We start from the raw sequence: 27,941 nt of genomic DNA, 5'->3' as shown, positions 1-27,941 counted from the left end.
AACTGGAACTGCAAGTTTAAGTTCTGTATCCCTCTCGTTCTCTTTTTTCTGAGATGGACTCGCTGTTGAAAATGCTGGTTTAGGTGGCAAAGATGGTTTGGGACCAAACTATGGGATGTTTGAGGATGCAACACAGCCTTGCCCAGAACTTTACTGCCTATTCCAATAAAAAGACTTGCCGTTTTATTGCTTTCCACATTGTGTAGTCATTCATGGTGGTATACAAAAGATTGCCTGCCTTATTTTTTGCTGTTTTGCCCTTTGATCTGCCTTTGCATGATGCAAATAGCTGTGTGGTGCCAGTAGCAATACATGGTCCATGGAAAGCCAGCAGCTTCCTATGCCTGAGAGAAAGTGAAGTCCGACTGCTGCTCCTGGAGTATGGGCACCGTAGATGCCAGCACTTCAGCAACCAAATGTTTTGCAACAGCTGGTATATAAATAAGTGCAGATATCTGTCTAAATAGAGGAACAGTGGAGGGGGCTTAGGGTTTTTTTTTTTTAATGATTCCTCTGTATTTAGGTGAGATTTGGGCTACAAACCCCATATTTCTCCTGCCCTGAAAGCCAAAGAGGTCACACAACCGCTGCTGCGTCCGGTGTTGGAGTTGCTCTTGGCCATCAGGTCCTTCAGGCTGGTTTGCTGGGGAGGCAGAGTAGCAGGGACAAGCTCTGCTGGGGCTGCTGGCGGGCACTGAGTTTGGGATGTTTGTGTGATACATGCACACTTCTTCTGTCACACTAAAAGGACAGCACGGGCAGCTCCGTGGCAAGCTCTGAAATGAGTATAGAGGAATGTATGTATATTTGTGCCAAAATCTGCCTTGCAACGGAGGGTTGTGCATCAACCAAGCACAAGAGGTGGGAATGTGTGTGGGGAAACTGGAATAGAGTTGCCAGGTACCCTTGGCTTCAGATGAGTTTGCGTGAAGGTTTAAAATAACTGTTTCTTTTGTAAGTTTGGGCATCTTCAGTCTTCATCTTGTCATTTTGTGCAATACTTCTTTGGTTTGGGATTTTTAAGTCATTGGGGATTGAGCTCTGGCTTGTGTTTAAGCTGAGCCCAGAGGCCAGGAAAAATGTGGAGTGTATTAATTGTACATCAGATTTTCCCTATGATGTTGCTTTTCTCTAGAGATTTGGGAGGGGGAGCATTAGGAGCTTGTCACTGTGGTTTGGTTTTTTTGGGTTGTTTTTTTTTTTTTTGGCATCCTGCTTTTAAAATGTATTCTCTGCGTTTCTCTTCAGTCTTTCACCTACAGACTGCAGGGTACCCTGAGGCCAAGGGCAAAGTGAATAAAGCAATTTTGGGTATTCCCCATTCTGGATATCATAGAATATCATCTGGATATCATAGAATAGTTTGGGTTGGAAGGGACCTCTAAAGGTCATCTAGTCCACCCCCCCCGCCATGGGCAGGGACATCTTCAACTCGATCAGGTTGCTCAGAGCCCCATCCAGCCTGACCTGGAATGTTTCCAGGGATGGGGCATCCACCACCTCTCTGCGCAACCTGTTCCAGTGCTTCACCACCCTCAGCGTCAAAAATTTCTTCCTTAGATCTAGTCTAAATCTACCCCCTTTAGTTTAAAGCCATTCTCCCTTGTCCTGTCGCAACAGGCCCTGCTAAAAAGTTTGCCGCCATCTCATGTCTCCTTGCAGACAAGTCCTAGACAGATCCCTGCCCCAAGGAGGGTACAGATGAGGGAAAGCGCTGAAAGAGGTGAAAAAATCCAAATACGCTTGAGCGCTTTGATTGTCTCGCCTTGCTCCAGTGGTTCACAGCAGTCATAGATGCAACGTACGGCTGCTGTACATTGCTGGGTGGCACAGAGCAGCCAGGGGCATACCAAGTCAGTCTGGCCCTGTATTCATCGGGCAACAACTGATTGCTTAATTTCCACTCTAGTGAATCGGAGGGAAGAAGAGGGATAAAGTAATGGGCAAAGAAGCCCACAGGGTTGAGTAACCGTGCAGAAAGGAAGGACATTGAACAGTGCCAGCTGAGAGAAAAGACAGATACTGCCATTCGTTTCTGAAGATACTGCACAGAAATCTTTGGTGTGGAATGACAGATAGCATTGGCAGCGACAGCCAGAAAAGCAAGGGAAAAAAAGTCCTGTTTTTTAAGCCATTGGAAACTTGAGGTCCTCACCTGTTTGTAAAGTTAAACACAGTACAGGTGAAGACATGGCTCTACCAATTGGCAGAGAATTAAAATAAGGAAGTTGAACTGTAGCCAAACCAGTGAAACCTGGTGGTGGCTATTTAAATGTTCCTATTTATAACAAAAAGATACTTATAAGCACAAAGTTTTTACCTTTTTTCCCCTTCCTCGATTTGGCGTGCTCTCTTCTTGCTGGGGAACAATTCCCTGCCATAGTCTTTCATCAGCAAGTTTGAGCTTTACATCAAACACTGATAAAAAGAGAGTGGGTTTTTCTTCTAACAACCATTTCATTCACTTTTCTTTAATCATTTTTTGGGAAAACAGTTAAAGCTAGAAAATTGGCAGAGTTGCATGCCCGAGCCATAGAATTCCCTTTCTCCATACTGGAGAAAACCAGATCTGATGAAGCAAAATTATGAGAGTTATAAACAATCTTCCATCACCCCACTGGTCACCCGCTGTGGTCAATTATAGTTTTGAAGCTGGCATATAAGTATCAGATGTTTGGCTATTGCATGCCTTTACTAATCTCCAACCCAACTAAAACCCTTTGGCGTGACATATCCTATAATTTGCTAAGTTTTTGAACAATAGCACATTTTGCATTTCATTTGCACTTTTCATCCAAGAACCCTTCGCTAAAGAACAGAGTAATTAATCATCAGGGCTGTTTGTAAGGAAAAGGCCTGGCTGTGGGAATAGAGTCATAGGCAACGTAGAGAATAAAATGTCTATATCCCACTGTTTTAATCACTCAGAGAAATATCTCCTGTACATATTATGATTTTAAACCATTTCAGTCTTATTTGTGAAGGTATCTTAAAACAGTATTTTTTTCCACACTTAAGGTGCGTTTTCACTGAAAAAGGTTTTCTTGTTGGCTATCCATTTTTTTAAAGATGCCATAAGCTGTTTGTGCTCTATTTCTTGTTTTAAGAAATCTCTTTGAGTATTAGATCAGTTACACATCTGTTTTCTGCAGGGAAGACTCTTTCAATTTTGCCTTAATTTCTATCCATTAAAATTATAAAGAATAATCTAAATAAATGAGAGAGATTTCCAAGAAAGAATACTTATTAAAATATGCAGGCAAGTCTGCATTTTAAATCCAGGTGGTGTACTTCTTGAGCTCTGTACCTCCCCAGAATATAAATTTTGATCAGTGTGCCAAGTGTTTATGCAAGTCAGCCACTGAGCAATGGCAGGAGAATTTGGAGAGCTTGTTTGATAAGCCATTGTTGCTTTTTATCCCTTACCTCTCTGCTCTTAATTCTTTCCTCCCTGTTGCTGTGTCAGATGTCCTGCTCTTTCTCCCCAGGGTGCTTCCTCGTGAGTCGTGTTCCTCGCTCGTCGTGTTCCTCGCTCGTGACCTTCCACACATGCATACGGTTTTACTGTGGTTGTTGCAACCCCAGGACCGGAGCCAGGACTGGGATTACAGCTGCTCCTGCTCCTCTATCTCCAGCATTCAAATAGGCTATTAGGGAATTTGTTCTGGTGTTGCTGTTGCATGCAGAGGATGATCCTGGTTTAGGTTGCCTTCTTACTGGTGGACAAGACCTTTGGTCCCGGCATTCCCAACGTATACTCCCTTTTTGTTTTGAACGTGCTCGCTGAACCTTGCCTCTCTCCTCCCAGGGCGGGATGTTTTTAGGTCCATGCTGCAAATACAACTTTTAGACTAAACTGTTTGCAGGGAGGAGATGGATGTGAGGAGGGAATCCAAAGCAGTTTGGTGGACCTAACAAGGTGGCTGAGAACGTCCCCTCTCAGGCGTGTTACCTGCTCTTGTGCTCCAAAGCAGTGATGTCTGTGGGGCTGTTTCATAACTAAAGTAAACAGGGGTTAAGGTAGATGTTCTGCCCAGGACCTTGAATGTTATACCTATGGGCAGAATTATTGATCGGTACAGTTAGACGCCATATATTTACTGAGCTGGGAAACTAAGTTCGTTCTTCCCCCTGAAGAAAAGCACTAAATACGTACCTCTTCATTAATGTATTTTGTAAAGTCTGCTTGGCCTATAAGGGCAGGACATCTCCCCTGTGCTTAAAGGGAAGGAATAGTAGAAGCTGATGGAAAAAATACATTTCCTACTCTGGCTTCTTTTCAAAGGTAATTGTTGCATACCACGCAACCTGAGATAAGATGAAATTTAATCATCATAAAGAGGTACAACTCCACTGCCTCCAGTGGGTCTCCACCTGTGTGTGTTCCAGCGGGATTGGGAAGGTGATGCTGTGGAGAGCATGGCCATAGCTGGCTGTTTATAGACCACAGGAAGGGAGGAGAGCTTGGTCTCCAAGCTGGACTTCCATGCCTCTGTTACCCAGGGATGGTAATGCAGCGTTTGCTCTTGTAAATAAGTTCTGATTTTTAGCATGACGGTGATTTTGATTAAGAAACATATGCCCTCTGTCTGCTCCTGAGGGTTTAGATGTCATGGCAGAAAGTGACTTCTGTCCCTGAATGAATGAGTATGTAAATTATTTTATGTCAGTAGCTTTACCTATGCCTTGCCACACAAAAATTCACAGCTGTAAGGGCTTCTGCATAATGGGCTTTTGAAGCCCAAACAGTTCAATTGCCGGGAGTTGTATTTGCAAAAGAAATTCAATAAGCCCATCAATGATACTGCGAGCATCTTGACACTGTCCATTATTTTGGAATTGTCAGTGGAATTCCCCTTACTGGAAAACCATGTAAATCATCTCTCTCATATATTATTTTAAAGCCAATCTTTAAGAATTCTGTCACAGATACCATTTTCTAATAAATTTATATGGGTTTGGAGTAGTTTCTAGGAGGCTTCTTTGGAACCCTCTTGACCTCCTCCTTGGACAGTTATCTAGGATTTTCTGTAAGAATTATCCCTAAGTGACATCGTAGGTGACTTGACGATATTCAGAAGAGGTAACGAGGGCCACTTCTGAGAGCATGAGTCATCTGTGACATTGAGTTATAGATACTGATTGTCTTTGAGCTCTACACACACAGGCTGCGTCTTGGAATGTCCCCAAAACGATGTGGTGGTGGCAGCAAGGTCTGAATTCAGTCAAAATACTGGCTGAAATTACGTTGGACTTCTCCTTTCTTTTTGTCGGACTTCTCCTTTCTTTTTGTCCACTGTAGGTGTTCTCTGCCTGCCGGACAGCTTGAACCTTCACAAAGACCAGCAAAGGTCAAACAAGCCCGGGGAAGTGCAGATGTTCAGCCAGTCGGAGCTAAGGACCATTGAGCAGTCTCTACTTGCTACGCGTGTGGGGAGCATTGCTGAACTCAGTAAGTACAAGGCTGTTGATAAAGTTTGAGTTTCTTTCCTCAAAGTAGAGCAAAGCCAATTGCATTGCCTCGTTGTGCAGAGGAGAGATGAGGGTGCACGTGTAATGTTGAAGGAGACGTTGGGGCAAATCTAGCCATGTTTATGCTCCATGGCTAGTTTGGAAGCTGAAGGAGGAGCCATAGGAGGAGAGAAGTCTCGTGCAGTCTCATAGCAATGCCTGTGACTTGTTTGCATACACTGCTCTCATTTTTAAAGGTGAAACATGCTTTATTTCCTCTTCCCTATGTTGTGTTTGAGACCACCTCACAGCTTGGCCAGACTTGCAAATGTCTGTCATATTGGTGTCCTGTCTCACTTCACTGGTTGTCTGTTTTGAGATGGGCAAGCAAAAACCTGAAGGCTGCAATAATAAGTGAAGGCAATACTGTCACAAATCTAAAGCAGAGCTAGTTAGAGAGAGGGTCCTTCAACCTGCTTTTCATTCTCCAGTTCCAGCAGAGGAAAGAACCACAACTCAAACCTGCACCGAAGGAATTTGCACGTGGAAGAAAAATTATTCGCTATTAATCAAAACACTTCTTGGGTATGTCAAAATCTGAAAGCTTTAGTTTCAGCACAAATAAATTGTAGGAAGCAAATGTCGTGTGAATCCTCATGTGACATGGAGATAAAGTTACCAGAAGTGCCTTTTTAAATTTTTTTTTTATTGAGAAGCCTTCCAATCACATGTTTATGGTATAGTTAGATATATGAAGCTATGGGTGGGAAAACAGAAACGTTCAAATGAAAAAGGGCAGTATTTTATTTTCTGAGGTCTGTTATGAAATTTTGGGGAGAAATTGAAAAGACTCAAAACTATGAAGATAAATGCAGCTCAGCTTACTGTTGTTCTTATTATTGAATTCTGGGTTGTAAAGAACATGCATAGGGATCTCATGTTCATTTTCCTGGCTTCGTCTGTAGCAATGGGAGTCTCCTCTGTAGCTCCATCGTATCACCAGGGCTTAGTTTATGTGCTGTTCATGAGCCGTGTAGATGCACCGTGGATGTTTGTCTGCAAGCCACAAAATGAATTTCTGTTTTCAGCTTGCTAATTTTTTTCTGCTCTGGTGAAACGTCAACAAGCCAAGAGCACTTACATGCCTTAGCGTGAAGTGTTGCTCCGTCTCTGGAATCAGGTGTTTGGTGTTATTCAAATTAAGTGATTTATGCTTATTTATTTTCCGCACATGAAACACAACAGTACTGTCTGTGTGCCAGCTAAATTATGCATGATACAGCTCTCTTTCTTAAAGTACATATGGTTGTGTTTTAGTAAATAAGTAATCTGTGGATATTTCAGGGTTGGTTTTTTTTTAATTCTGGATTTTTTTGAACCTTTGTATGCAACCCAAAAAGCCAGACTGCTTAACTACTGCCACGCACCGCCCCCCCCTTTTTACGTTTGATTTCCAGAAATCTGTCATGTCTAAGTAGTCCTACCTCAGATTCAAATGCTTGGTTGATGGGTTTCCTCTCTATATGTCTGTTGACTGCAAACACAGGCAAAACACTCTTCAGGGTGGCCAACTCGAAGAAAAGAGTGCATCAGTGGGAGTTAGATGCAGATGTCAGAGAGAGGTTGGCACCTCCAGCACGCTGGTAGCCCTCCAGAAAGCCCTCTGGACAACCGTCGAGGGTACCTCCGCAGCTGCTGCAAGCAGATGCATGTCGGGGAAGAAGCAGTAGGAGGAGTGGTAATTGGCAAAGCTTGCAAGGCTTGATGCTCTGCTGGGTAGAAATCTTTGCCATGGAGCAGTGCCGGTGCAGAGTTCAAAACTGAATTGTGAAATGTGGAGGGAGGCATGGCATGTCGGTGGGCAGAACCCTGTGGATTTTGGGGAAAATCCTAAAATGGAAGGAAAAGGGAGGGGTGGGGGGTACAAGGGGGTTTGCTCTTTGTTCAGTGCTTGTGTATCTGTCTCTGGCATCAGCAGAGGCTGTGACATGGAGGTTACAGCAAAGCTTCAGCCGCAGAGGGAACTGCAGCGTGGGGGCAGAAACACTGAGCAGCGGGGAGAAGCCAGGAGGGAACACCTGGGGATCAGGGTGCGTTGGTGGGGAGGGAGTAGGTGAAGGAGGATTTATCGTTGCCTTGGTGGTGTGAGTGGGATGGAGAGCTTTAGAAGTGGTGTTGTGGAGAGGGAAGAGGATATGGAGAAAGTGGGATATGAGGAAAAGGTTAGGTACGTAAAAGCTCCTGCTTTTGTGGTGATGAATAAAGGTGGTGGGGGAGACTCTCTGGATAGGAGGGAATTAAGAGGATAGCACTTGTGAAGGGAGGAGGAGGAGATGGCAACCAGGAGTGAGTGGCAAGGACAAAAGCTTGACCATCAGAGTGGGCAGTCCCCAAGCATGTGTCTGCAATGTCCCACCGGCTTGCAATATCCCAGGAGCCAGGACTTCATTTCGGTGTTCTTCATAAGAGCACAAAAGACAAGGGCAAAGAGGGATCTTGCAATAATGCAATTTAATTTTATCTCAGAGAAAAAAAAAAGCAATTCTAATTGAATGAGACTTCCTATAGTTTATCAACATTAATAATTAAAGTATTGCAAGTACGCAGAATAACTAGAATTAACAAACGCCCGCTTGCGGAGGAAAGGCTTCCCCTGCTCTCGGTTCTGCTCAGCATCCTTGCACACAGTGACATGGCCAGCTGCCGAGCTGCTGGAGGCTTTGAGACAGGAAATCAAATCTGCCCCATGGAGGATGACAGCTGGCAAACGGGGCCCATTTGCTGCCCGGCGTCTGTATATCAACTCAAATCTTCTTAGTTTCTTCACGGTCCTTGTGTCTGTCCCAGGTAGAAAATACATTCACAAGGTGAAAAGCCTTGCGTTCTGTGATACCTTCACCTTTCCCTACACGTGATGCCCTCATTTGTCTGCTCCCTTTGTTTGTTCATGAATGCTGTCAGTGTATTAGAAAAGAGCGTTTGGGTGAGCTGTGTCTCCCTGGGGGGTGAAAGAGGCGAGAGAAAATTGGGGAAAGGTGGGATGGTGGACATGACCGTAGAGGGAGGGCAGCACCCTCTGGGAATGCTGCAGAAGAGGAGGTCAACCTGGGCTGCCATTGAGGGGTCCTCATGAGTGGGTAGGTGCAACCGGACTCGCGGGTGCTGCTCTCGTCCCCCCCCAAACCCTGCTTGCCTGGTGCTTCTGCTCTTATCTCCTGGGCTTAGCAGGCAGCGGGTGCTGGTCGTCACTGGGATGGCCCTGCCCTGCCTGGCGGCGGTGGGGTGAGGAAGCACCGCTGGCTCTGGGGTGCGCTCCCGAAAATAGGAAGAGGAGGCAGTGTTGCTGACTTAAGGGAAAAATCAAAGCAAAGTTTTGTCTCCGGGACTTAGGAGGAGAATGTAAATAGAACTAATTCTGCGACGCAATTACAGCAGTAATGTGTGATTCCAAAGAAAAGGCTTGAAAAATTAATGTGAAACCGTATTCATTAAAATATAATGAACATGGCACAAAGTTAAGGAACAACAATAAATTTGGCCTATGTTATATTGGCATTTAGTATTCAGGAATTGTAATTGCCTACTACAGTGTGTTTTAAAATAATGTAATTTCATTTGAAATGCTTATTATATAGAGAACATTGGGAAGAACTGAAGCACAGCAAAAAATAATAGGATTTTAAACAGTAGCCTGACAGTATTTCACTGTTTAATCTTAGAGAAAATATTTCACAAGACTTTCTTGGGGTTGTTGTTTTTGGGTTTTTTCTAGTTTTTCCTGAAATTTCCTGTATTTCCAGTCCAGACCTAGACAAGAAGGGGAATAGATCTGTGTGTGGGTTTTTTCAGAAAGTTTTGGGAATTCTTCTAGATTTCTAGTTCTTCTCTTTTATTTCCTCCCCCTTCAGACAGGGAAAAATAAGTAGACTGAATAGGAAAAGAGAGGAATATTAGGGAGAGCTGTTGAGAGATCCCATGATACTGCATTTTGACCTTTGAATATTTTTCCGAACTTCTTTATATGCATGTTTGCAACCCACAAATGTTTATGTTATATTTAACTGCATAACACTCCAACACAGCTATTCATCACCCATCTAAAAATACTGCTGCCGGCTTGGAGACCAGATGCAGAAGGGATGAGGCTCACAACTGGAGGTCACTGGTGTTTTGCTGGATGAAGGAGGACCCTCTTTCTCTTGCGTGTGCACATAGGTGGTGACAAGGAAAAGCAGAGCCTTAGGGTGCACTAGGCACCCATCCTAGCACCAACAAATATTCCTCCCTTGCTACCTTGAGTGAAGACTGTAAGATGTTAGTGTACTGCTGAGCTGGGACAACCATCCCATGTTGAGGCGCATACGTAGGGCTGCAGAAGGGTTGTGTCTCTCAAGCCGCACAGAGGGATAAACTGTGGCTTAAGATGTCATCCAAACCGTGACTTCATGCATGTCTTCAGGTTAGAGCAGAAAACTGTTTGGGGCTTGCTTTGAGTCCAAAGGTGGCCAGTCCACTACGACTTTCCTGGGTGAGAAGTTAGCCACCCAGTCTTGTTCAAACCACGGTGACCAATGGTGGTGGTATTACTCTGAGTGTTAACCATAATGAGTAGGCATTTTTATTTTAAACTAGGATAATCTGAAGATGCGGATGCAACTTAACGCTGCTGGTCTCAGAGCTTTTTAGCCTTTGAATGGTGTTTAAGTTAAAGCAGCTCCCAGATGTGATGTTCGGGATGGTATTTCCTCCACGTCACCACTCAGGTCTCAGCAGAGTTTTCCTTTTTGCCATTGGAAAAACGCTACCCTTCCCCATCATCCTCTCTTTGCCTCCGCAGTGCTGAATGTATGTATTTCCAAAATAACAGCCTCCCAGTAGATCTTGGCACACTTTTAGGGATGAAAGGAAGGGTTACTGTTCAAGCGTAAGTAGGAATGTGATTGCACATACCAATACTGTTTTTCATTTCTCCTCGCAGCCTCAGCTGAGGAGATGATGAAAGTCGACATCCCCTCCCTTGCCTTTTCATCTAGTCTCAATCCTCTGCAACGAACAGGAAGGAGCACTGCAGGAGCCATACAAATTGATTCATGTCCTGTAAATAAGAGGTTAAACCTAGGCTTAGAAGCAAATGCCAGGGTAAAGGTGCTTGCTGGAAGGGTGGCATCTGAAGGAAGGTTGTTGTAAGTGCTCTGCTTATTTACTGCCAGAACAGAAGCCCTGTTTGTCAGATATTTTTCTCAGACTAAGCAGCACCGTAGAGGAAGGCCAAAGCTTACTCCCTGTGAACGGTTTGGTTCATGCAGTGCAGTGCTGAGCTAAGCAGAGGTACTAGCCGAAACCTGCCATTCAGATGGTAGTGCTCCCTTCAGCATACGGTTTGGCCATAGACTGGCAGCCTGTGTGGACACTCTCCAGATGTGGTGATACTTTTCCTAGTTTTCAAGGGCCCTCCACTGGGTTATTGCACAAGATCTCTATATCCTCACTCTCCCACTGCTTTCTGGGCCTCTTGTTTTGTGGTTCCTCCTCGCTGCGATCCACACGTCATCCATTCCATGTGTAAAAGCTAAAAAGAGAAGTTGTTGAGGTGCCCCTTCACCCCCCCAGCAGGGTAATGCAGTTCTTATATGCTAGGTAGTTTCTTGCCTCCATTAAGTGTCAGAGGGTTGCAGGCTCCCCTAGCTGCTACTCCGTTCCTCTTGCAGCCCCCTCCGAATGATGGACCTGAGCCTCCATTTGCTGTCTGCGTCTGTGCACAAGAAGGCTTATGGGTTACTTAATAGCCCCAAATGAACCCCTGCTTTTCTTCCGTTCCCCCTGAGATACCATTATCATAAACCATAAAGCAATACATTTATTTATCAGTGGAAATGAAGTGGGAGGGAGGATAATTTGAAACTACCAGTCTACACCCCGGTAAGGCTTTACCTGCCCTTTCACTGCCCTGCTGACCAGCAGGGTGGATTTCTATCTTGGGTTACAGGGGCTGAACAGAGGCACCTATTGCTTGCTTGGATCCCAGTCTGCTGTCAGTCCTCCTTTGGGGGCTTCCCCCGTGGGGTGAGACTCAACCTCCTTCCTGGGGGCTGAGATGGGGTTTGTCCCCACACAGGGGGTTTTGTTCCTCCGGGGCTTCTACCTCATGCGCTTAAGCCCACTCAGGTTTAATGGTTAGAGGCATCGCCTTGGTGGGTGGGGGATGCTGGAGCTCCAACCCTCCACTGCCCTTCCCTGATACACCAATGTATCGGCTCAGGACTCCCCTGCATACATCACCCCTGAGGTGTAACCCCCACGCTTGGGGTTAAAACAGCATTTTCCTTTCCTTAGGTTTGCGGTCCTCCCTGTCCCTGCTGTGTAGAGCACAGGCGATAGGTCAGGCCAGGGTGAGCACTCTTCAGCTGGCCTGCTCAGCCATGCGAGGGGCTCTTAAATTCAGAGTTTGAGGACATGGGTCTATGTCAGGCCAAAGAAAATCCAGGAACGGTGGTCCATAAGGCAGTGGCAGTCTGCAGAGGGAAGGCTTTGCATTAGGTCAGCAGATGAATAGCTCATCTGAATCAAAGCTTGTTTTGTTTGGAGTTGACGTGGTTTAAGGGGAATCAAACACAAACATCATGCTTGCCACATTGAATTGGAGATTTTGAAGGTGATAGTGTTGTTATAATAGGTATGTGAACTTGAGAAGGTTTAATTATTATTGTGGCTTTTTTATGGGATATAACCAATCCCTAATTTCTCAGTCTTCAAAGGCTTTGCAAATACTAAATCGCACACAAACACATACTCTGTAATATAAATAGAAGCTTCTTGTGATGGTGGGATAAGTGGAGATAAAAGGTTAAACGATCTGTGGGAGGCCACAGGGAAGCCACTGTCAGGAAATGGGCTGCTTGTATCCCGCTCCTGTCTTTTGGTACTGAATTCAGAGTTTAGGACCGCAGCTCCTTCGTTTGCTCTTCTGTGGGGGAGATGAATGGCTGTTAGGAGAAGAAAAGGTTGCCTGGGGTAGCAAATTCACATAGGGGCGTGACATGGGCAAGCAGAGATGGCAGAGATGGGGAGGTTTCTGCAAGGTGAGCTCGACAGTGAATCTATTGCACGTGGGATGCTCCACTGACTGTGGTTTATGGCACCCCAAGCGCACCCGCAGCCTGAGGCAGCTGGCTCTTGAATCTGGAATGTACTGTGTGCCAAGAATAGCATAGCTTTATGTTTGAAGATACTTTGTGCTAAGAGCATGTGCACAGTGAAATACATACTAAACACTTCCTAGTGTGCACCCACCCTAGCTTTCTGCACGCTCCTTTCCTGCTATAGATGGGTTGTCTTGAGTTAACGATAGAAAGATCTCCAATAAATCACTTGAGGAAAGGTTTCGCTCGAGCAGTTTTTGCTCAGCTAACTTTTGAAACATAGAGATTGATGCAACACCGGAGGCAGAGCAAACATGGAGGAACAGTGCAGCTGAAATCAAGAGCGTAGGGATGGCTCGGGCGGCTGACTGAGCGGATGGCTGGAGGCAGTCTGCTGTGGTACAGGAGACAGTTCAAATACTCATATTCACCCTCATTCATGCGCTTACAGGCATACACTGGGATGAGCTGTAGCAATACATGACTTTGGTGCAGAAACCGGAGGCAACAGGGAGGGAGAAAGGGAGAGAGACTTAGCTACAGTAGGGGAAGGACGCAGGATGGCCCTGGCTACCAGGTAGCAGTCTGATTGAATAGACCTTGGTTTATTATCAGGGTTATAATTCATGTTTTCAATACAGTCTCCCCAGAGCTGGTCCTGAACAAAAGCTGTAGATCCAAGACTTTTATACTGAGGTGTGAAATGAATCCAGGTCAAGAAAGTAAGTTTTGCACCTGGCTCACGTGCTTGTAAGGGGGCAAACTTTGGAAACTACCAGCCATGGTAGTTGATGCCGTGGAAGTTGGCATCTGGAGTGCAGCCCCCTGGCCAGCACTTCTTCTGTTGATGGTCTGGACAGGACACAGGAGGACGTTAAGGGTTCTGAAGGACAGACATGACTGGTCTGTGGCTCTGGCCCACTCACGCAGGAGAAAATGTTCATCCAGGTAGCAAAACGAAGCAGCGACACTGCTGCTGTCAATGTGCCCCATGGCAGGGCATGATTCCCAAGAGCAGGCTACACATATTGGAGTCATGGACAGCTGGAGGGATGATGAGACTGGCATTATCAAACTGGTGGGTGCTGCCTGTAGGATACTGTCATGCTAGAAACATGGCCTGCTGCTGCTTCACACGGTGCCCTAACGGGGCATCACGCGGGAAGAGGGCTGCGGTGACAACAGATCCTCCTCCCTCCCCTGGGCTTTGAAGGAAAGACACAGGCCAAAGAACTGTGTGGCTTGTTATCAGTGTACAAAAATATTGTTGTTAAGTTGTTCTTATAGTTTTAGGACATGTTTTTGGAACAAGAAAAACTTGAGGTTGGTGTCATAGGGAGTGGCCATGTAAGGATCAGTCCAGCGTCATTCACCTCTGGGTCATTGTTGTGCAAACACGCACCCAGCTGAATGTTTTAGGCTGTGGAAGTTTATCCCTCTAAAAGCAGCAAGCCTGCTCCTAGGCGGGCGTGTTTGCAAGATCAGGTCCATCATGACAGACCATAAAATCCCTCAGAAAGCTTCTCAGAAGTGGGCATTGGGCATCTATCGTTTTCTCTTTCTTCCTGCTCTTTTTGCTTTTCTACTTTTTTCCCCCTCTTCTGTTACCGAATTGGAAGGGGATGTGTTATTTTGGGCTCTAAAATAGTAAGAGCAGTGATAATAGTTTTTAGCAAAGCCAAACACAGTAAAAAAAAAATGCTTAGCTGGTCACTGTGGAGAGGGCTCGAGCCGTCCAGTTGAGTGCTGTGTGTTGTTCAATATACCACCCCCATACAGACTGGCGCAGCTTAACTTTCCCTGTCACATCACATCTTTGGCTTGAAGTCAGTGAAGCTGTTCCTTAAATATTCAGTACTCCTTAAACCAGGCCCGTGTCACAACATGCGCATTACGTAATATTTTCAATCTTTAAATCAAATGTATGTGGACCTTACGTTCATAAACCGTGCTGAACTGACAGCAGCAGCGACGGGCAAGTCCTGCTTTGGTCGTGGAAAGGATGAAATGCTGGTAGCTACAGCGGCAGCTCTCCACACGCTGCAGTGCGGTGATGGCTTCATGGGTCCTTTGCTAGCCGGCGTGCAAGGCATGGCGTTTCTCCTCCAGGTTGACAAGCTCCAGCGAGGAGCCATATGGCCGGAGCTCTTCCCTGTCCTGACCCAGGGCTGCAAGGCACTGCCGGCCTGGGGCTTTCCGCCGCCTTTGCTGCCCTCTGGGAGCCTGCCCTCCAGTTCTGGCTTCCTAGCTTCGGCAACAATAATATCCTCAAATATCCCCCCACCTCGCTGTTCTTTTTTTTTTTTTTTTGTGGTGTCTACCCTGCACAATGTGATGTATTCCTCTCCCCGGCTCTGCCAGCAGAGCAGTTTGTGCAGCAGCTCACTTGGCTTATGTTGCATAAATTGTGGAAGTGTTTATTTGGTTTAAATTAAAAACAAAATAAAATTGGCAAGGTCTTTTGTCAGGCAGATCGGCTCCCCAGTCTGTTACTTGGATGGGTTGCAGGTGGTGGTATAAGGGCGAGAATGAGCACAGGGGACGGCGAGGCAGGGATCCCTGCTGAGCCCCTTGTGTCGTGATACCACAGCCCTTGGCAGCCACGTCTGTGGAGTTACAAGATCGACTCAGCTGATGGGATTTTTATTTTTTATGGGGTTTTTTTTGGAAATTATCCACTTGGGAATTTATTGGCCTTCCAGATGCACTCAGTTGATATATCTGAGACATGTTTTCAGGGCCAAAAAAGATGCGGAAGAGCCAGCAATGCTGCAAGCATCACCCCTTGCTGAGTGTTGCTGCACCTGAACATGGCTCTGAAGAGCAGAGATGGCTAACACAAAGTGATGAAGGGGTGTTCCCTCTCTATACTTGGCCACAAATTCAAGGTTGCCCTCGGTGTTCAGATACGTTGTGGCTTTTACAGCTGGCAATGAGAGCAAATATAAGTTGGGTTTCCCAGATGAGACTTGAGCCGGCTGACTGCTGGAGACCAGACCGGTGAGTCCCATTATGGAGCTGGGTTCATGTCCGTGGACTTTGGGGCGCCCTTGCCAGGATCAAAGAGAGTTTCAACTCTTGGTATAGTCTTTGGAAGAAAATGGAGAAGCAAAAGCATATTAGCAAGGAAGAATAGAAGCAGCAGAATGTGGTAGGGATTGAAACAACACGTGCATCTCGAACCAGAGGCTACACTACGCTACATTTTACAGAATATGCATAAGGACTACCATGCAGTGTGTGCGTGTGCCTGTCAGCTCCCTCCTCTCTTCTCGGCACTGATCCTGGTGCACAGATATGCTTAGGTACAGTCTCTGCCCTGAAGAATTTGCAGTGTAACTGGATGCGGCTGGAGGAGGAAAAGGGCACCAGGGCATGCAGTGGCTTGTCCGAGGTTACACTGTGGAATAAAATAGAGAGCAGCAATTCCCATCCTGCCTCCAGTACTCTGCCTGTTGGGTACCAAGATCATAATGCAGCTTTTTATGTTTACTTACTGTCCTCTGTGAAGCTCGATGCTTTATAGGTATTGATTATTTAAGCTTTGAGTTGTCTCTGATAGAGGAATGTTATAATTGTTAATACAGAAATGATTTGAAATGTAACCAGAGATAACACAGCAAAGGCAAAAGCACGATCTAAGCCAATCAATTCTTGGTATAATGTAATGAAATCAGGCTTAAACATAAGAAGTATTAATTCAGCTTTAATGGCATGAATTGGTTTGTGTTTCTTAAGAAGCAGTTGAGGAATTACAGAATAAAAGGGCGAGCTCCTGGTCGTATTGAAATGGATGGGAGCTTTGCCATTGATTTCAGTGAGGCTCGAGTTCCTCCAGCCTTGCATCAGCAGCGATGCCAAGCTGCCCGCCCTGCCTACGTCATTCTTGCTGCTGCTTTCCCTCCTTGCTTACCGTGCAGCTTGCTCTGGTGCTGGATGTGTCATTGAAGTCACATCACCCCAGATCTTGGGGAGGAATGGGGATGAAGTAATGCTGCTGCCTGAGTCTGGGCCTAAATTGCATCCTGATTTTTATTCATCATTGAGTACAGAAGTCAGAGGCGTTCTCTGGTGCCTGCTGTCTCAATCCACTGAAATAAGACTAGTCATGTGCTTAACTTTAACCACATGCTTTAGTGCCGTAGTGGCTTGGGTCTGAAAAGGCTTAATTTAGTGCAGCTCCTTTTTCTCTGCTTTTGCTATTATTGTTAAAGCTGGATGTTGCAGCCAGCACTTCTATGCAATTTTTTTGCCTTTTGGAGAAAAAGAGAGGCATTTACTTTTGCTATCAGCAAGGTTGCTAGCAGTTAAATTTGCCCGTGCCAGGCTTGGCAGTGCACGTCTGCTATGACAGAGTGGGCTGAGTTGAAGGGGGTCCCAAACTTTCCTGCTGCTGCTGGTTGCCTGCAGATAATTTTGTGTAGGACCGGGGAGTCATCTCAGAGGCACATCTGTTTCTGCCGTGGACCTGATCCTGCAGGCTTTCCGCATGCACAGCTGCTCCCAGAAATTATGAGCATGCAGGGCTGCAAGATTGGTCCTATCATGACAATTTCCTGGCAGAGGGAAAAGACAGAAACTATTTTTAAATGAAAGCTTTGAATCAGAGGAATATTGCAGAGTGCAGCAAAAATTTGTGTCAAAACCCTGAAATCATGGACTCGGCAGTTTTCTCATGCCAGCGGTTTTCTTGTCTTCATGGTTTTAAGGCTGTGTTTTTGGAGGACTGTGATGAGCATTTTTCAATGAGACGTTTCTATTCTCCCTGGTGCACATTATCACAGCAGCAGCAGCATTTTCTGTGTGAGTCAGGCTGGAGAGAGGTGATGTGCTGTGATGTGTTCACAGGGGTGGAACTTTGCAAAAAAAAAACCCCTGTACTCTGCCTTGCACACAGTCAAAATTGTTCTCCTTTAAGTTTGCCCAGGAGTTCATTATTCAGCCTTCCCCCCCTACCCCCTGATTTGGTTTTATGTTCCTACCTTGGTGTACATTTCCAACTTTTCCTTCCAAGTTTCAGTGCTCAGTGGTTGCTTGGGAAAAGCAAAGAATAGAAAGCGTGTGACTTCTTCTTAACACTGGAAAATTATGTCCTCTCTTCCCCATCGTTTGCTTTTGTATAGCTTAAGAATGACCCAAAGGGCTCTTGCTCAGATTTTCATTTAAAACAAACCATCTGATTTGATCCGAGATCATTATTTCCCCCCAAAGCACTCTTGGAGTGATTTGAACATGTGAAAACAGGCAGTTTATAACCACAATTGTTTCCCTGCCTTTGATAGAGTGATCACTAGTCAACAAATGTAAAATTCACTGCCTCGGAGGGAGATGCTTTAGTTAATTAGTTACAATCAGTGCAGTGCTCAGAGACTCACTGCTGCTTGTCCATGTATTTGCTTGCTAATCTCGCTTGCTGTCTTCGCTGATCCTGGTCCGTATATTGCGGCTGGTTTCCCATAGCCGCCCTGCAAGGAAGCACCCAGAACCACGTAGGTGCAGGGGAGACGACGAGCATCTTTTTCTCAGGCCATTTTCTGCGCTCTGGAAACCTGAGGGGCTGGGTGAGCCTACTTCACAGGTTTTGCTCTTCCGCTAACATGAAGTTTTCCAGGCCCATCCTGGACTTAAAAATTGTAATTTCGGTTGTGCATTTCTGCTGTTGTCTTATAGCAATTTTTTTCCCCCTTTTTTCTTCACCCATGTGTCCCTTCGCATGCTCCCACAGTGCTCTGTGTTTTACCTGACTGCCTCCTTCCTCGTTGCAAGGGGCTGTGTTTCCCTGCTGCTCTCTACCCAGGAGCATGTGGCTTTTGGTGCCATGCTGCATCGTCCCCGCTGGTCATTTTTGGGACTATGGGGTTTTGGCAGCCTCCAAGGACTGTCTGTAGGTAGCTGTGACCCCAGCTCTGGTGTACTGGCTCTTCTGGCCATGCTGAGATGGGCCAACCTGATGCTGCTGACACACCGTATTTGCAGAAACCCATCTCCCCCAGGCCTTTGGGGGCTTGTCTGCAGCCCAGGTATGTCATGCTGAGCTGCGTAAACCACCAGGCAAAGTCTGACGTGGTGATAAGCAGTGCACAGGATCCTGTCCTGCGTTTTACTGTTTGCATATGTGAGGTTAAATGGAAGGGAAAACCAACTGGCATGTCTTTTGGCTTGAAAATGTTGGGGAGAGGCAGCCGAAAAGCCTGGCATTAACTCAGCTCTTGCTTTTTTGCAGGCGACCTGGTGTCCCGAGCAATGCACCACCTCCAGCCCCTCAATGCCAAGCAGCACGGGAACGGAACGCCGATGCACCAGAAGCAGGGATCGCTCTACTGGGAGCCGGAGGCTCTGTACACCCTCTGCTACTTCATGCACTGTCCGCAGATGGAGTGGGAAAACCCCAACGTGGAGCCGTCAAAAGTCACGCTGCAGACTGAGAGGTAAGAGCCACTGCACGGTGCTTAATGTCGTGGCGAAGGCGTTTCGTTAATAAATCAGCGTGGCTGGCTAATTGCTAATTACAGCTTGCGCGTGAGAGGCTGCAGAGCAGTCTGGTTTGGTTTAGGCTCACCTCTTTGAAATCTGTTTCTCTCGCCAAAGCACTGCGTGGCTGACCCAATATATATCAAAAGTGACACCCAGTGGCTACATACAGCAAATTGGTTCCAGATGTGCACTCGGGAGATATTTCCTTTTCCTTTCGTTGTTGCTCAGCTATTCTGTGTTTTGGAAAAGAAAATGAGAACTTCTATTTCTGGCCTAGCAGGTTCGGGTTTAAATGTGTTTTTTCTACGCGTTGATAGGGCTCAACAGCTGCGATTGGGGAAGTGGAAAATGAATAGAGTAGTGTATGGAAAGGATAGGTAGTTAAAGATGCTGGGCTTCAGCCGTGCCGAGTACCCGGGCACAGGAGTAACCTTGGGGCTGTCCCGGCCAGGGACACGGCAGGCTCCGGCTGTGCTGCTGTTGTCCCCCCTCCGGGGATGGCCAGGGCAGGGGAGGCACGCCTGAGGCCCCGTCCTGACTCAGGGTTTGCCGTAAGGTGAGAAGGAGACACTGCTGAAGCCCATGATGGGGTTACTAAATGCCGACAGGCAGGCAGGCAAGCAGGGTGCCCAGCACAGAGCAGCTCTGCACTCGGGCACTGCAGGAAGCAACGGGACAGCTTGCTGGCCAAGAAAATAAAGCCATCTCCTGTCAAAAGCCCAGCAAACCCTCTAGTAACACAAGCCTCCACTTGTGTGCTGAGGCACGCTGTGCTATTTCCCTGCCGTGCTTCTCACCAGCCCTAAACCAGGTTTCCCCAGTACGGAGACGAGAGGAGCGGCTGGTGCTTGGAAAGTGCTGGGTATTCATTTTTAGGATGGGTATCATGGTGGTGCAAATGCAAGCTGCTTTTTCAAGCTGGGCTCCACATTTACATCCTGATGTATATATCGCGCTGTACGTGCGAGGCAAACTCTGATCTGCACATGTGCCCTAAGAGCTGCACATACGGGGGCTTGGTTATTGTTGCAGTATGAGGCCTGCATCTCAAAAGCAGCATTTGAGAATCTCATCGTATGTGTAACTGTAAATAGTATACAATATGATATCTTCATTGAAATACTTTTATATCGATTCACAGAAAAGCATACAAGATGAAACTCTGGCATTAATAATGTTACTGGGAATTTTGCCATTTGCCTTTGGATGGCATTTTGTTTCTTTTCAAGTTTGGGTTGCTCTGTGAGCATGTTTGTTGCTTTTTGCTCTATTGTTTCCAAAGTATGAAAAAAAACCAGAAGAGAAATGACAAGAATCCAGAATTTCCTTGTTTTTCTAAATTATTTTTAATTTCATGATTTGTCATCTAGCCTTGTTATTGCAGAAGGCCTAACTTGTGTCCAAGAGTGGTTAGTATGCACAGAAAATAACCAAAATTAGAAAATACCCTCACCTGATCTATAGTCCCTATCTGTGGGAGTAATGCCACTGTCACCCGTGGGAATATAAAGGTGAATAATGCTGAGACTCTGGTTTTGTAAGATCTCTGCAGACTTCCCTGTGGAAAGTGAAAAGGGCAGGAATATTTGAAAAATCACTTTTAGCATTTACTTTAATAGGTTTTCCTTTCTCTGAGGTCTCCTTAATATGTTCTCTTCGTTAGAGCACTTGAAACACTGTTTTTTTAAAGCGATTGTTCTTCTTTGCTTTATTTTGAATACTCTGTCTGGCAAGACATCTTCCTTTGGCAGGCCAGTTTAACAACTGCGGTGTGCGGTTAGGGCCAGACCAAGTACTCGGTGTTACTGCCAAGAGCTTGTGGTCACTTTTGGAAAGAGCAGATAGTCCTCCTGTTGCCTAATCAAACATGCGTTAGTACTTAGTGCTGGAGTGGGAGCAATGCAGGGTTAAGCATAAGCCCGGATATTTCCATGGGGTTGTGCTCTGGAGCTTCACCAGCTGGATGTGACCATCCTGTGCTGCTCAGAAAGGAGACCGGTGAAGCTGACTTCTCCTTAGTGCTCTGAGGAGCATTCCTACCTATTTCCCATCCTTTTTTTACATGCAAGCATGCTTTGTGGTCTATGACTTATTTCTGGTGGTTTCGGTTTTCATGATGGGGTTTTGTGTGTTGCCAGGGAGTGGGTTTGTTAAACATGACATTTTTATATGCAGAATACTTGCAAGCTTTGTGTCATATCTATGTGCCGTATTCCCTCTCTTCTTTTCCAACTGCGGCAATTACCTTTATGTTGGAAGAAGCCCAGAAGGAAGCAAGGAGGTCCAGGCATCTTTCCCCATCCTTGGTCTCTCTGTGTCCCTGCTGGTGCAGAGAAGCCAGGACTCTGTGGATCTGGCTGTAGGCAGTATTTCCATGAAACAGGGGTTGTCCTTGGCTCGCATGAAGCCAATTTGGCTACCGTCTTGGCCCCCTCCTCCCTGACCATGCATGCCCAGGGTAGAGGGGGTTGCAGGATGTGGCCAGAGAGCTCCCCCGGTGCTTGGAGGGCTCGGTGGCCCCGTGAGAGCAGCTCCCGTCCTTCCCACCCATCTCCAGCCCACCTGGATTTCGGCTCTGAACCGGGTTGAATTAGGGAGCTGCAAAGGCTCTGCATGTCCTTCTGCGGAGGTTGGATATGGGAGGGAAGCCGGTACGGTGGTGGTCCTGCCTGGCTTAGCACTTTCTAGCACAGAAAGCGGTACCTCCCTCAAAGTCTTGGGGGATGCGTAAAATGGGATGTTTACCTTCGAATTAATCCAGCGCTTTGTTTCTAGGGAGAATTTTCTAGGGAGCATTTTCTAGGGAGCGTTTCTCTGTGTTTGCTCTTCATGGAGGTAAAGAAACGAGAATGCGGTGTGTTTTTAATAGTGTTTGTCTTTACATAAAATAAAAGGGGAAAATTATTATACAGTGAGGCTTTTGCAAGAGGACTGCTTTCATGGGAGGGGGAGGAGGTGGAAAGTGGCCAGGATATCTCAGAAAACCTGGAAAAGATTCCCCACTTCTTAAATGCCAACAAATCCAACCATAAGATGGGTGTGTGACACCCTCCCACTCCAAATTCCTATTCTTCTTTCAATCTGGTCACTTTGGAAGAAACCCTCTGATTTTTTGGCTGTGTTGTTGACACCAACACAAGCCAGTCCTGCTGGGATGGGTTATCTAATGGCCCTGGATACCATGTAGATGGATATTTTGGCAGGCATGGAGGTACGGGAGGGGGTTTGGACCTGTTTGTGCGGTCCCCCTTCCCTAATAATGCACACAGCCAGGACATGATGGAGACATTTATCTTGTGATGGGTGTTGCCTATGAAAGCGGTGCTCCTCCGGTGCCTCCACCTGTGGGCAGCTGCAGGTTATTTAGGTTTGTTCATTCTTTTGCTTTCCTGGGAATAAAAAAAAAAAAAGAAGAAATCGTAGATGAGACCACTGTTACTAAGATTTCTTTCTTGCTTGCCGCTTCTGGTTTGATAAAAGGATCTGTCCCGTGGTTGTGTTTTGCTTCTCAGCCTCTATAACACTTCCAAAATTATTGCAAGTAATTTCTGAAGCACCGGAAAGCACAGAATCTGTAGTTGCAGATTTGTGTGATGGTTTTTTCCTTAAGTGGTTCCTTACCCACTTTTATCTACAGCTGTATTGACAAAGTCCTCATTACTTCCTAACTCTCCATGTTCCCCATTAACCACTCATTGAGAAGCGGCGGCTCAGCAGCTCAGCCGGTCCAGAACCACCCATTAATTCTGCTCACACGGCAGCAAAGTTCCTTCTCCAGCATTTCCTCTGCCACTCCGTCTTGGAGGAGTATTAACTCCCTGTACCACCCGGGAGCCTTTAGCTTTTCCGCTCGGGTCTTAATTGAGTTGATGGATATGTGTCTGGTTTTAACCTTCTTTTCACTTTCCTTCAGTACTTTTCCCTGTATGCGGAGCAATCCCACAGGAAACTCCCATGGGCTATTGCTTGCTTTATATTTTTCTGCCTGCCTTGCATGCATGCGCACACACACACAATATACCCGTCCCCTGCACACGCACTCACGTGCAGATTGTAGCCTGTAGTCATTTGTGATTAACGGGAGGGGTTTGGGTTACCATCTGAATTTTGTTTCATGCTTTGGGTAGTTATTAGTGTACCTGCCTAATTAATATGATACAACCCTCTTAATGAGAGGAATGTTCCACTGCTATAAAATAACCTGAACTCATCCAAAGCACCTTCGTAACTGGTACAGCCGTGTCCGTTGTACAGATTATACCTGTGGAACAATTTCAGTAAGAAGATAACTAGGGAAATGTCCCTGATTTAAATTATTACGTGGTACAGACTCCACGGGTAGGGCAGTCTCCAGCAAAGGCCAGCAGAGAGTGGAGGGAATGATGGGGAATGCTGATGAAGAACAGGTAAAGCGCTAGCACTGGCAATGTGGAAGTCTTGCTATGAAACCTATTCAACTTGCAACGTATGTCTGAAGAAGTCATTACACATGCATGATGTGCCACGATGGCATAGCCCTACGTAACCCTATATAGTTTTGTCCACTACTTAATTGAAAACTTCAGATGGTAAAACCGTGGCCTCACTGAACTCAAAGTTAACACCAGGGTTGATTTCACTGGGAGCCACTGAAAAGAAATCCCAAATCCATCCTTATGTAAATCCTCTAGATTTGCACCCTAAATATCAAACTTCCCACTTTTAAAAAATCCCTTCAGAAGTGGTATTGACAGCTGCCTGCCGCGTGTGAGATTGCACACGTTACAAGAAATAGTTCAGACAGTATTTGTAGCTCGGCTGTCAGATGGTATATCCTTGCTGGGCTGGGGCTGTCTTCTACATCTAATTTATCAAGCTAGACTTACGCTGTCCATGGGATGGCTATAGGATTTTTTTAAAGAGAGAAAATTGCGTGCAGCACTGTGAGAACAGCGCCTTACCCAGGCTGTTCTGCGCCGCGCTCCCAACGCTGGCGTCTCTTCAGGGGTTTATGCCACAGCCAGTCGTGTCAAATCTGATGTCAAAGCTGCCTGTGAAATATTTCCCCGTTGTGGTTGCTGGCCGAGTCATCACTTTGACTCGGATGCGTTTCAAGTCTCAGCTGTTAATGTTTTTAACGCAGGAGAGGCAATGGGGACGGCACATTCGAACACTGGATGCAAGTTCAAAAAATGTGACTCACAGATACCCTTGTGCAGACTCTGGAGCACTGATGTCTTGGTACATGAAAGTCTGAGGGTAAACCCTCCCTCCACCTAGGCCGGTCTCACTGAGGCTTGTGTGAGTGCAAGGAAAATTGATCCTTCAGCCTGAACAAAATGCAGAATTGGCTTTTTCAAAGGCTGGTTGTTTGGGTCGCCCTTAGCTGGGCTTCTGGGGTGGTGGAGGGGCTGCCTAGTGTGGGACAGCTGCGTGGACTCGCGTGGTGCATCAGTCGGTGCTGCTGGGTCCCTGGGCAGGAGCGGGGCTGGCAGCTTTCTGAAGGCATCAGAAGGTATTTCCTCGGCAGGAAGACAAGTAGCTTATGGTGTAAATATAAAATATTAGTTTTGCAGCCTGGAAACCCATGTGAAATGTATGCTAAACATTGGAAAAACCATGCTTCTCTATTCTCCGCTAAAAATGGACTAGCGTTGCATATATGGTTTCATCATATGTTCTAAATGAAAACTGTCGGAACTGAGAATGCTTTTCAATTCGTACGCTGGGATTTTCTTTAAAAACCACCCATGAAAACATAAACATAAAACCAAACAAATGAAAAGACCTCTTCATAATGTTAAAGTTGCTGACTCATATCTGCAAGCAGAAACATCTCCCTACCTTTGCCTAGATAGGCTTTTCCTTGCAAAAGTACAGCCTTCTGCTTCTCAGAAGCACTGTTACTCTAAAATTGCAAAAGCAATCAGTAAAACATCAGTGACCTGCATAGAGCACTTTGGCTACCATTGCCACACAGGTTTGCAGTCACCGCTCCTTGGCTGGAGTGAGTGAAGAAACTCAACACCTACCACAAGAGCATCCTCCTCAGTAGCTAAAGGATCCTGCAAACAGAAATCATCCAAAGCAATTGCAGTAATTGAACCATACAGAAGGTGTTTAAGTTAAAGCGAGGTCAGGTCTATACTGCTATGTACACTTCCTAGCTGGTGAAACTGAGGGAGGGACAGCAGGAGGGGGCTGTGGGAATTCGCATTCGAATAGCATTAGCCCTCAGGAATTTCTCCATTCCCATCCTGATGCAGACCATCAAGCCAGTCCTCTCCGTAGCAGTTGATTTTAATACATACAATGAGTGTGTGCGTGTGGTGGGACAAGGGCTCAGTGTCTGAAGAAGAGCAATGTGAAGTGCCCCTGGAAATAGAGAGGCTGCTGTGCTGCACTTGAAACGACGATTTTTTCTTTGAGCACTGTGATTATTTGGGGAAATCTCTTGTGCGCGCTTGATAAGCTTCTGGACCTGGAGCATGCTGCAGGCTCTGCTGTGAGCGAGGGGCTGGTGGCCTGTCTGGGGTTCATGAACCACAGCGGTGGAGGAGGACTGAGCGTGGGTGAGGAGCATTCAAAGGTGATGAGCATTCAAAGGTGATAAGCATGCCATCAGGAAGGCTCTTTAAGCCTGCACGCCAGAGATCGTGACAGGCAAGAATCCCTCGTTTGGGAATCTCATCGCCTGGCAGAAATGATTAGGGAGTCACCTGCCGGAGGGGAGCTCGAGAGGAGTCATCCCAATAGTGGGAACTGGGAGGAGAGAGTGAGACAGGACACCGCTTTCCTGGCAGGGGGGTCCCGCCAAAAAGGTGGATTACTCTTTGCAAGGGAGTGGGAGCAACTGGGGAGAGGAAGAACTGCTTAAGCTGCTGGGAAATCAAGAAGAAGAGGGTGGGTGTGCCTGGTGGCCCTGCTTTTGAAGGACTGGGCGGCAAGGTGGACCGTGGAGTCACGGTCAGTGGGCAGCAGGGAGTCTGCACCCTGCAAAGGTGGTAGGGACAGGGAAAAACCAGGGCCAGGGGTTACTGGGAGCTGGGATTTGCAGGAGTGCTGGCCCTAGTGCTTTGCAACTCTGGCGTCACTGACTGCTGTCAGTGTCCAAAAAAGAGCTTCATCGGTCTCCTCACAGACCCACGCAAAAATAATGAAGTATGCTATTGTGTTTTACAGTGCACATTTCTCATGCTCTTCCATCCAATGATTCCTCCTGTTTGTATACAGGTATATTGCCACTGATAATAATAATAATAATAATGAAAAAGCCTGAGCTATTGCATATGCATGACAGGACTTTTAATATCTCCGTGTACTAGCAAGCCAAGGAGGGAAATGGTGGGCAGCCCAGGACTGCTGCATGTGTCTCGGGAGGCAATCCCTCATGCGGTTAAGATGGCGTGATTGGAGCGGGTTATGCGTTATGTTTAGGTCCCGTCCCCCCCCATAACATCTGCTTTCCTGATGAGCCATTTTGTAATTTGAAGTGCCCCAGAGACATGAGCCCTGCAAAACCCAAGATAGGTTTGAGGTCCGATCGGGCGCAGAGGGGTCATCAGCCCTGCTCCGGAGGAGAGCGTGCCGGGGAGAGGCATGGGTGTGTGCTGGTGGGGAGCTGGCAATGAGGAGAATGCCTCTGAGGGCAATGCGGAGAAAGACGTGTCATATCTGGGATGGGAGAGGAAGGCAAGCAGTCGTCCCTCGTGGGGGGGTGCCAGCTGGGTATTGCCTGCAGATGTCTGCAAGGCACAGGAGCTCGTGGGTCCCCAAGCTGTCCCAAAATAGATGTGAGAGGGGCACTGGGTGGCAGGAGGAAACAGGGAGGGATGCTGAGTTGGAGGGAGGAACCGGCAATGTGAGAGTTTGGGGGGCACTGATAATTCCCTTTTCTGTTCAAGCAGGGACCCAGGGAGGGCATGCTCCAAGAGGAGCCGGCTGTCCCCCTGCCGAGGACTGGGGGGACAGTGCCCAGAAAGGTCCTTCCCTTTGGTATCTGCTTTTTGTTGGCCTCCCCCATCCCTCCCCCACCTCCCAGCCCTTTTGTGTGGGATGGGGATTGATCTGTGCAGAGACCTCTCCGTGCATCCCCATCTGGCGTGTTTTACCCCTTAGATGACAGTTCAGGAAAATACAAGCCTGTGCCGAAATCCATCCTTTATTTGGAACATTACTTAAGCTCATGCTTAACTTTGAACTGTAGTGAATTAAAGAGGATGGGAGCATGCATTTAAAGTTAAGCACAGGAACAAAGATGGGCTGGAGGAGGAGATCAGAGTGCTTGCTGACCTGCACCCCTGTAAGGTGCTTCTGCAGCAATCGAGTTGCTCCTGACTTTCCACATAGTTCAGGCAGAGTGAAGCCCAGCATGTTCCTACTGTGGTTAGGTTAATTTAATTAAGGCATGGACTTCCAAAACATATAACTAGGTGACTTATCTGCTACATGTCTGCTCTGGAACACAAAAGTAACGAACTCTCCTGGTTGTTACCTGCCTTTGTACAGCAGAGATAAATCAATGTATACGCCAATGATGTGATGCATTCGCCTAACCTGTTTTTGCACGGTGTCATTTGAAAAGTGAAATATGTCTTGCTGATGTCACATTGTCTTGTGGGTTGTCACCTCTCTATAACTTTGTGTTCCTCTTTCTCCTTTGGCACACAAACAGCATTAACAAAAAAAAATCCCCTTCACGTGGTGCATAGACTCTTGAAGCGTATTTTTAACCTATTACACTCAACCATATTTGGTTCTCTTCTCAAAATACAAATTCCCTGACATGCTCAGATATGCAGTGATGGGTTGGTTTTTTTTTTGCCTCAGAAAAAGGAATGTAATATATTCTGAGTGAACTCAGAACAGCCACGTTCATTTCTATTTCTCTGTTGAAGT

At 46.5% G+C, this 27,941-nt stretch overlaps 1 protein-coding gene across 3 annotated transcripts in view; it reads left to right on the top strand.

The window, feature by feature from the left end:
* ABTB3 (ankyrin repeat and BTB domain containing 3) overlaps positions 1–27,941 on the top strand; it is a 177,507-nt gene that overhangs the window by 96,474 nt on the left and 53,092 nt on the right. For all 3 annotated transcript variants that reach the window (XM_076339009.1, XM_076338999.1, XM_076339018.1), the window contains exons 2-3: positions 5,303–5,452; positions 18,814–19,018. In XM_076339009.1, coding sequence (XP_076195124.1) covers positions 5,303–5,452; positions 18,814–19,018 — 355 coding nt within the window. The remainder of the gene's footprint in view (positions 1–5,302; positions 5,453–18,813; positions 19,019–27,941) is intronic.

The sequence above is a fragment of the Aptenodytes patagonicus genome, chromosome 1 (genome assembly GCF_965638725.1).
Source record: "Aptenodytes patagonicus chromosome 1, bAptPat1.pri.cur, whole genome shotgun sequence".
NCBI lineage: Eukaryota > Metazoa > Chordata > Aves > Sphenisciformes > Spheniscidae > Aptenodytes > Aptenodytes patagonicus.
The sequence above is the reverse complement of the archived record's forward strand: the minus strand, read 5'-3'. Positions and strand labels throughout refer to the sequence as shown.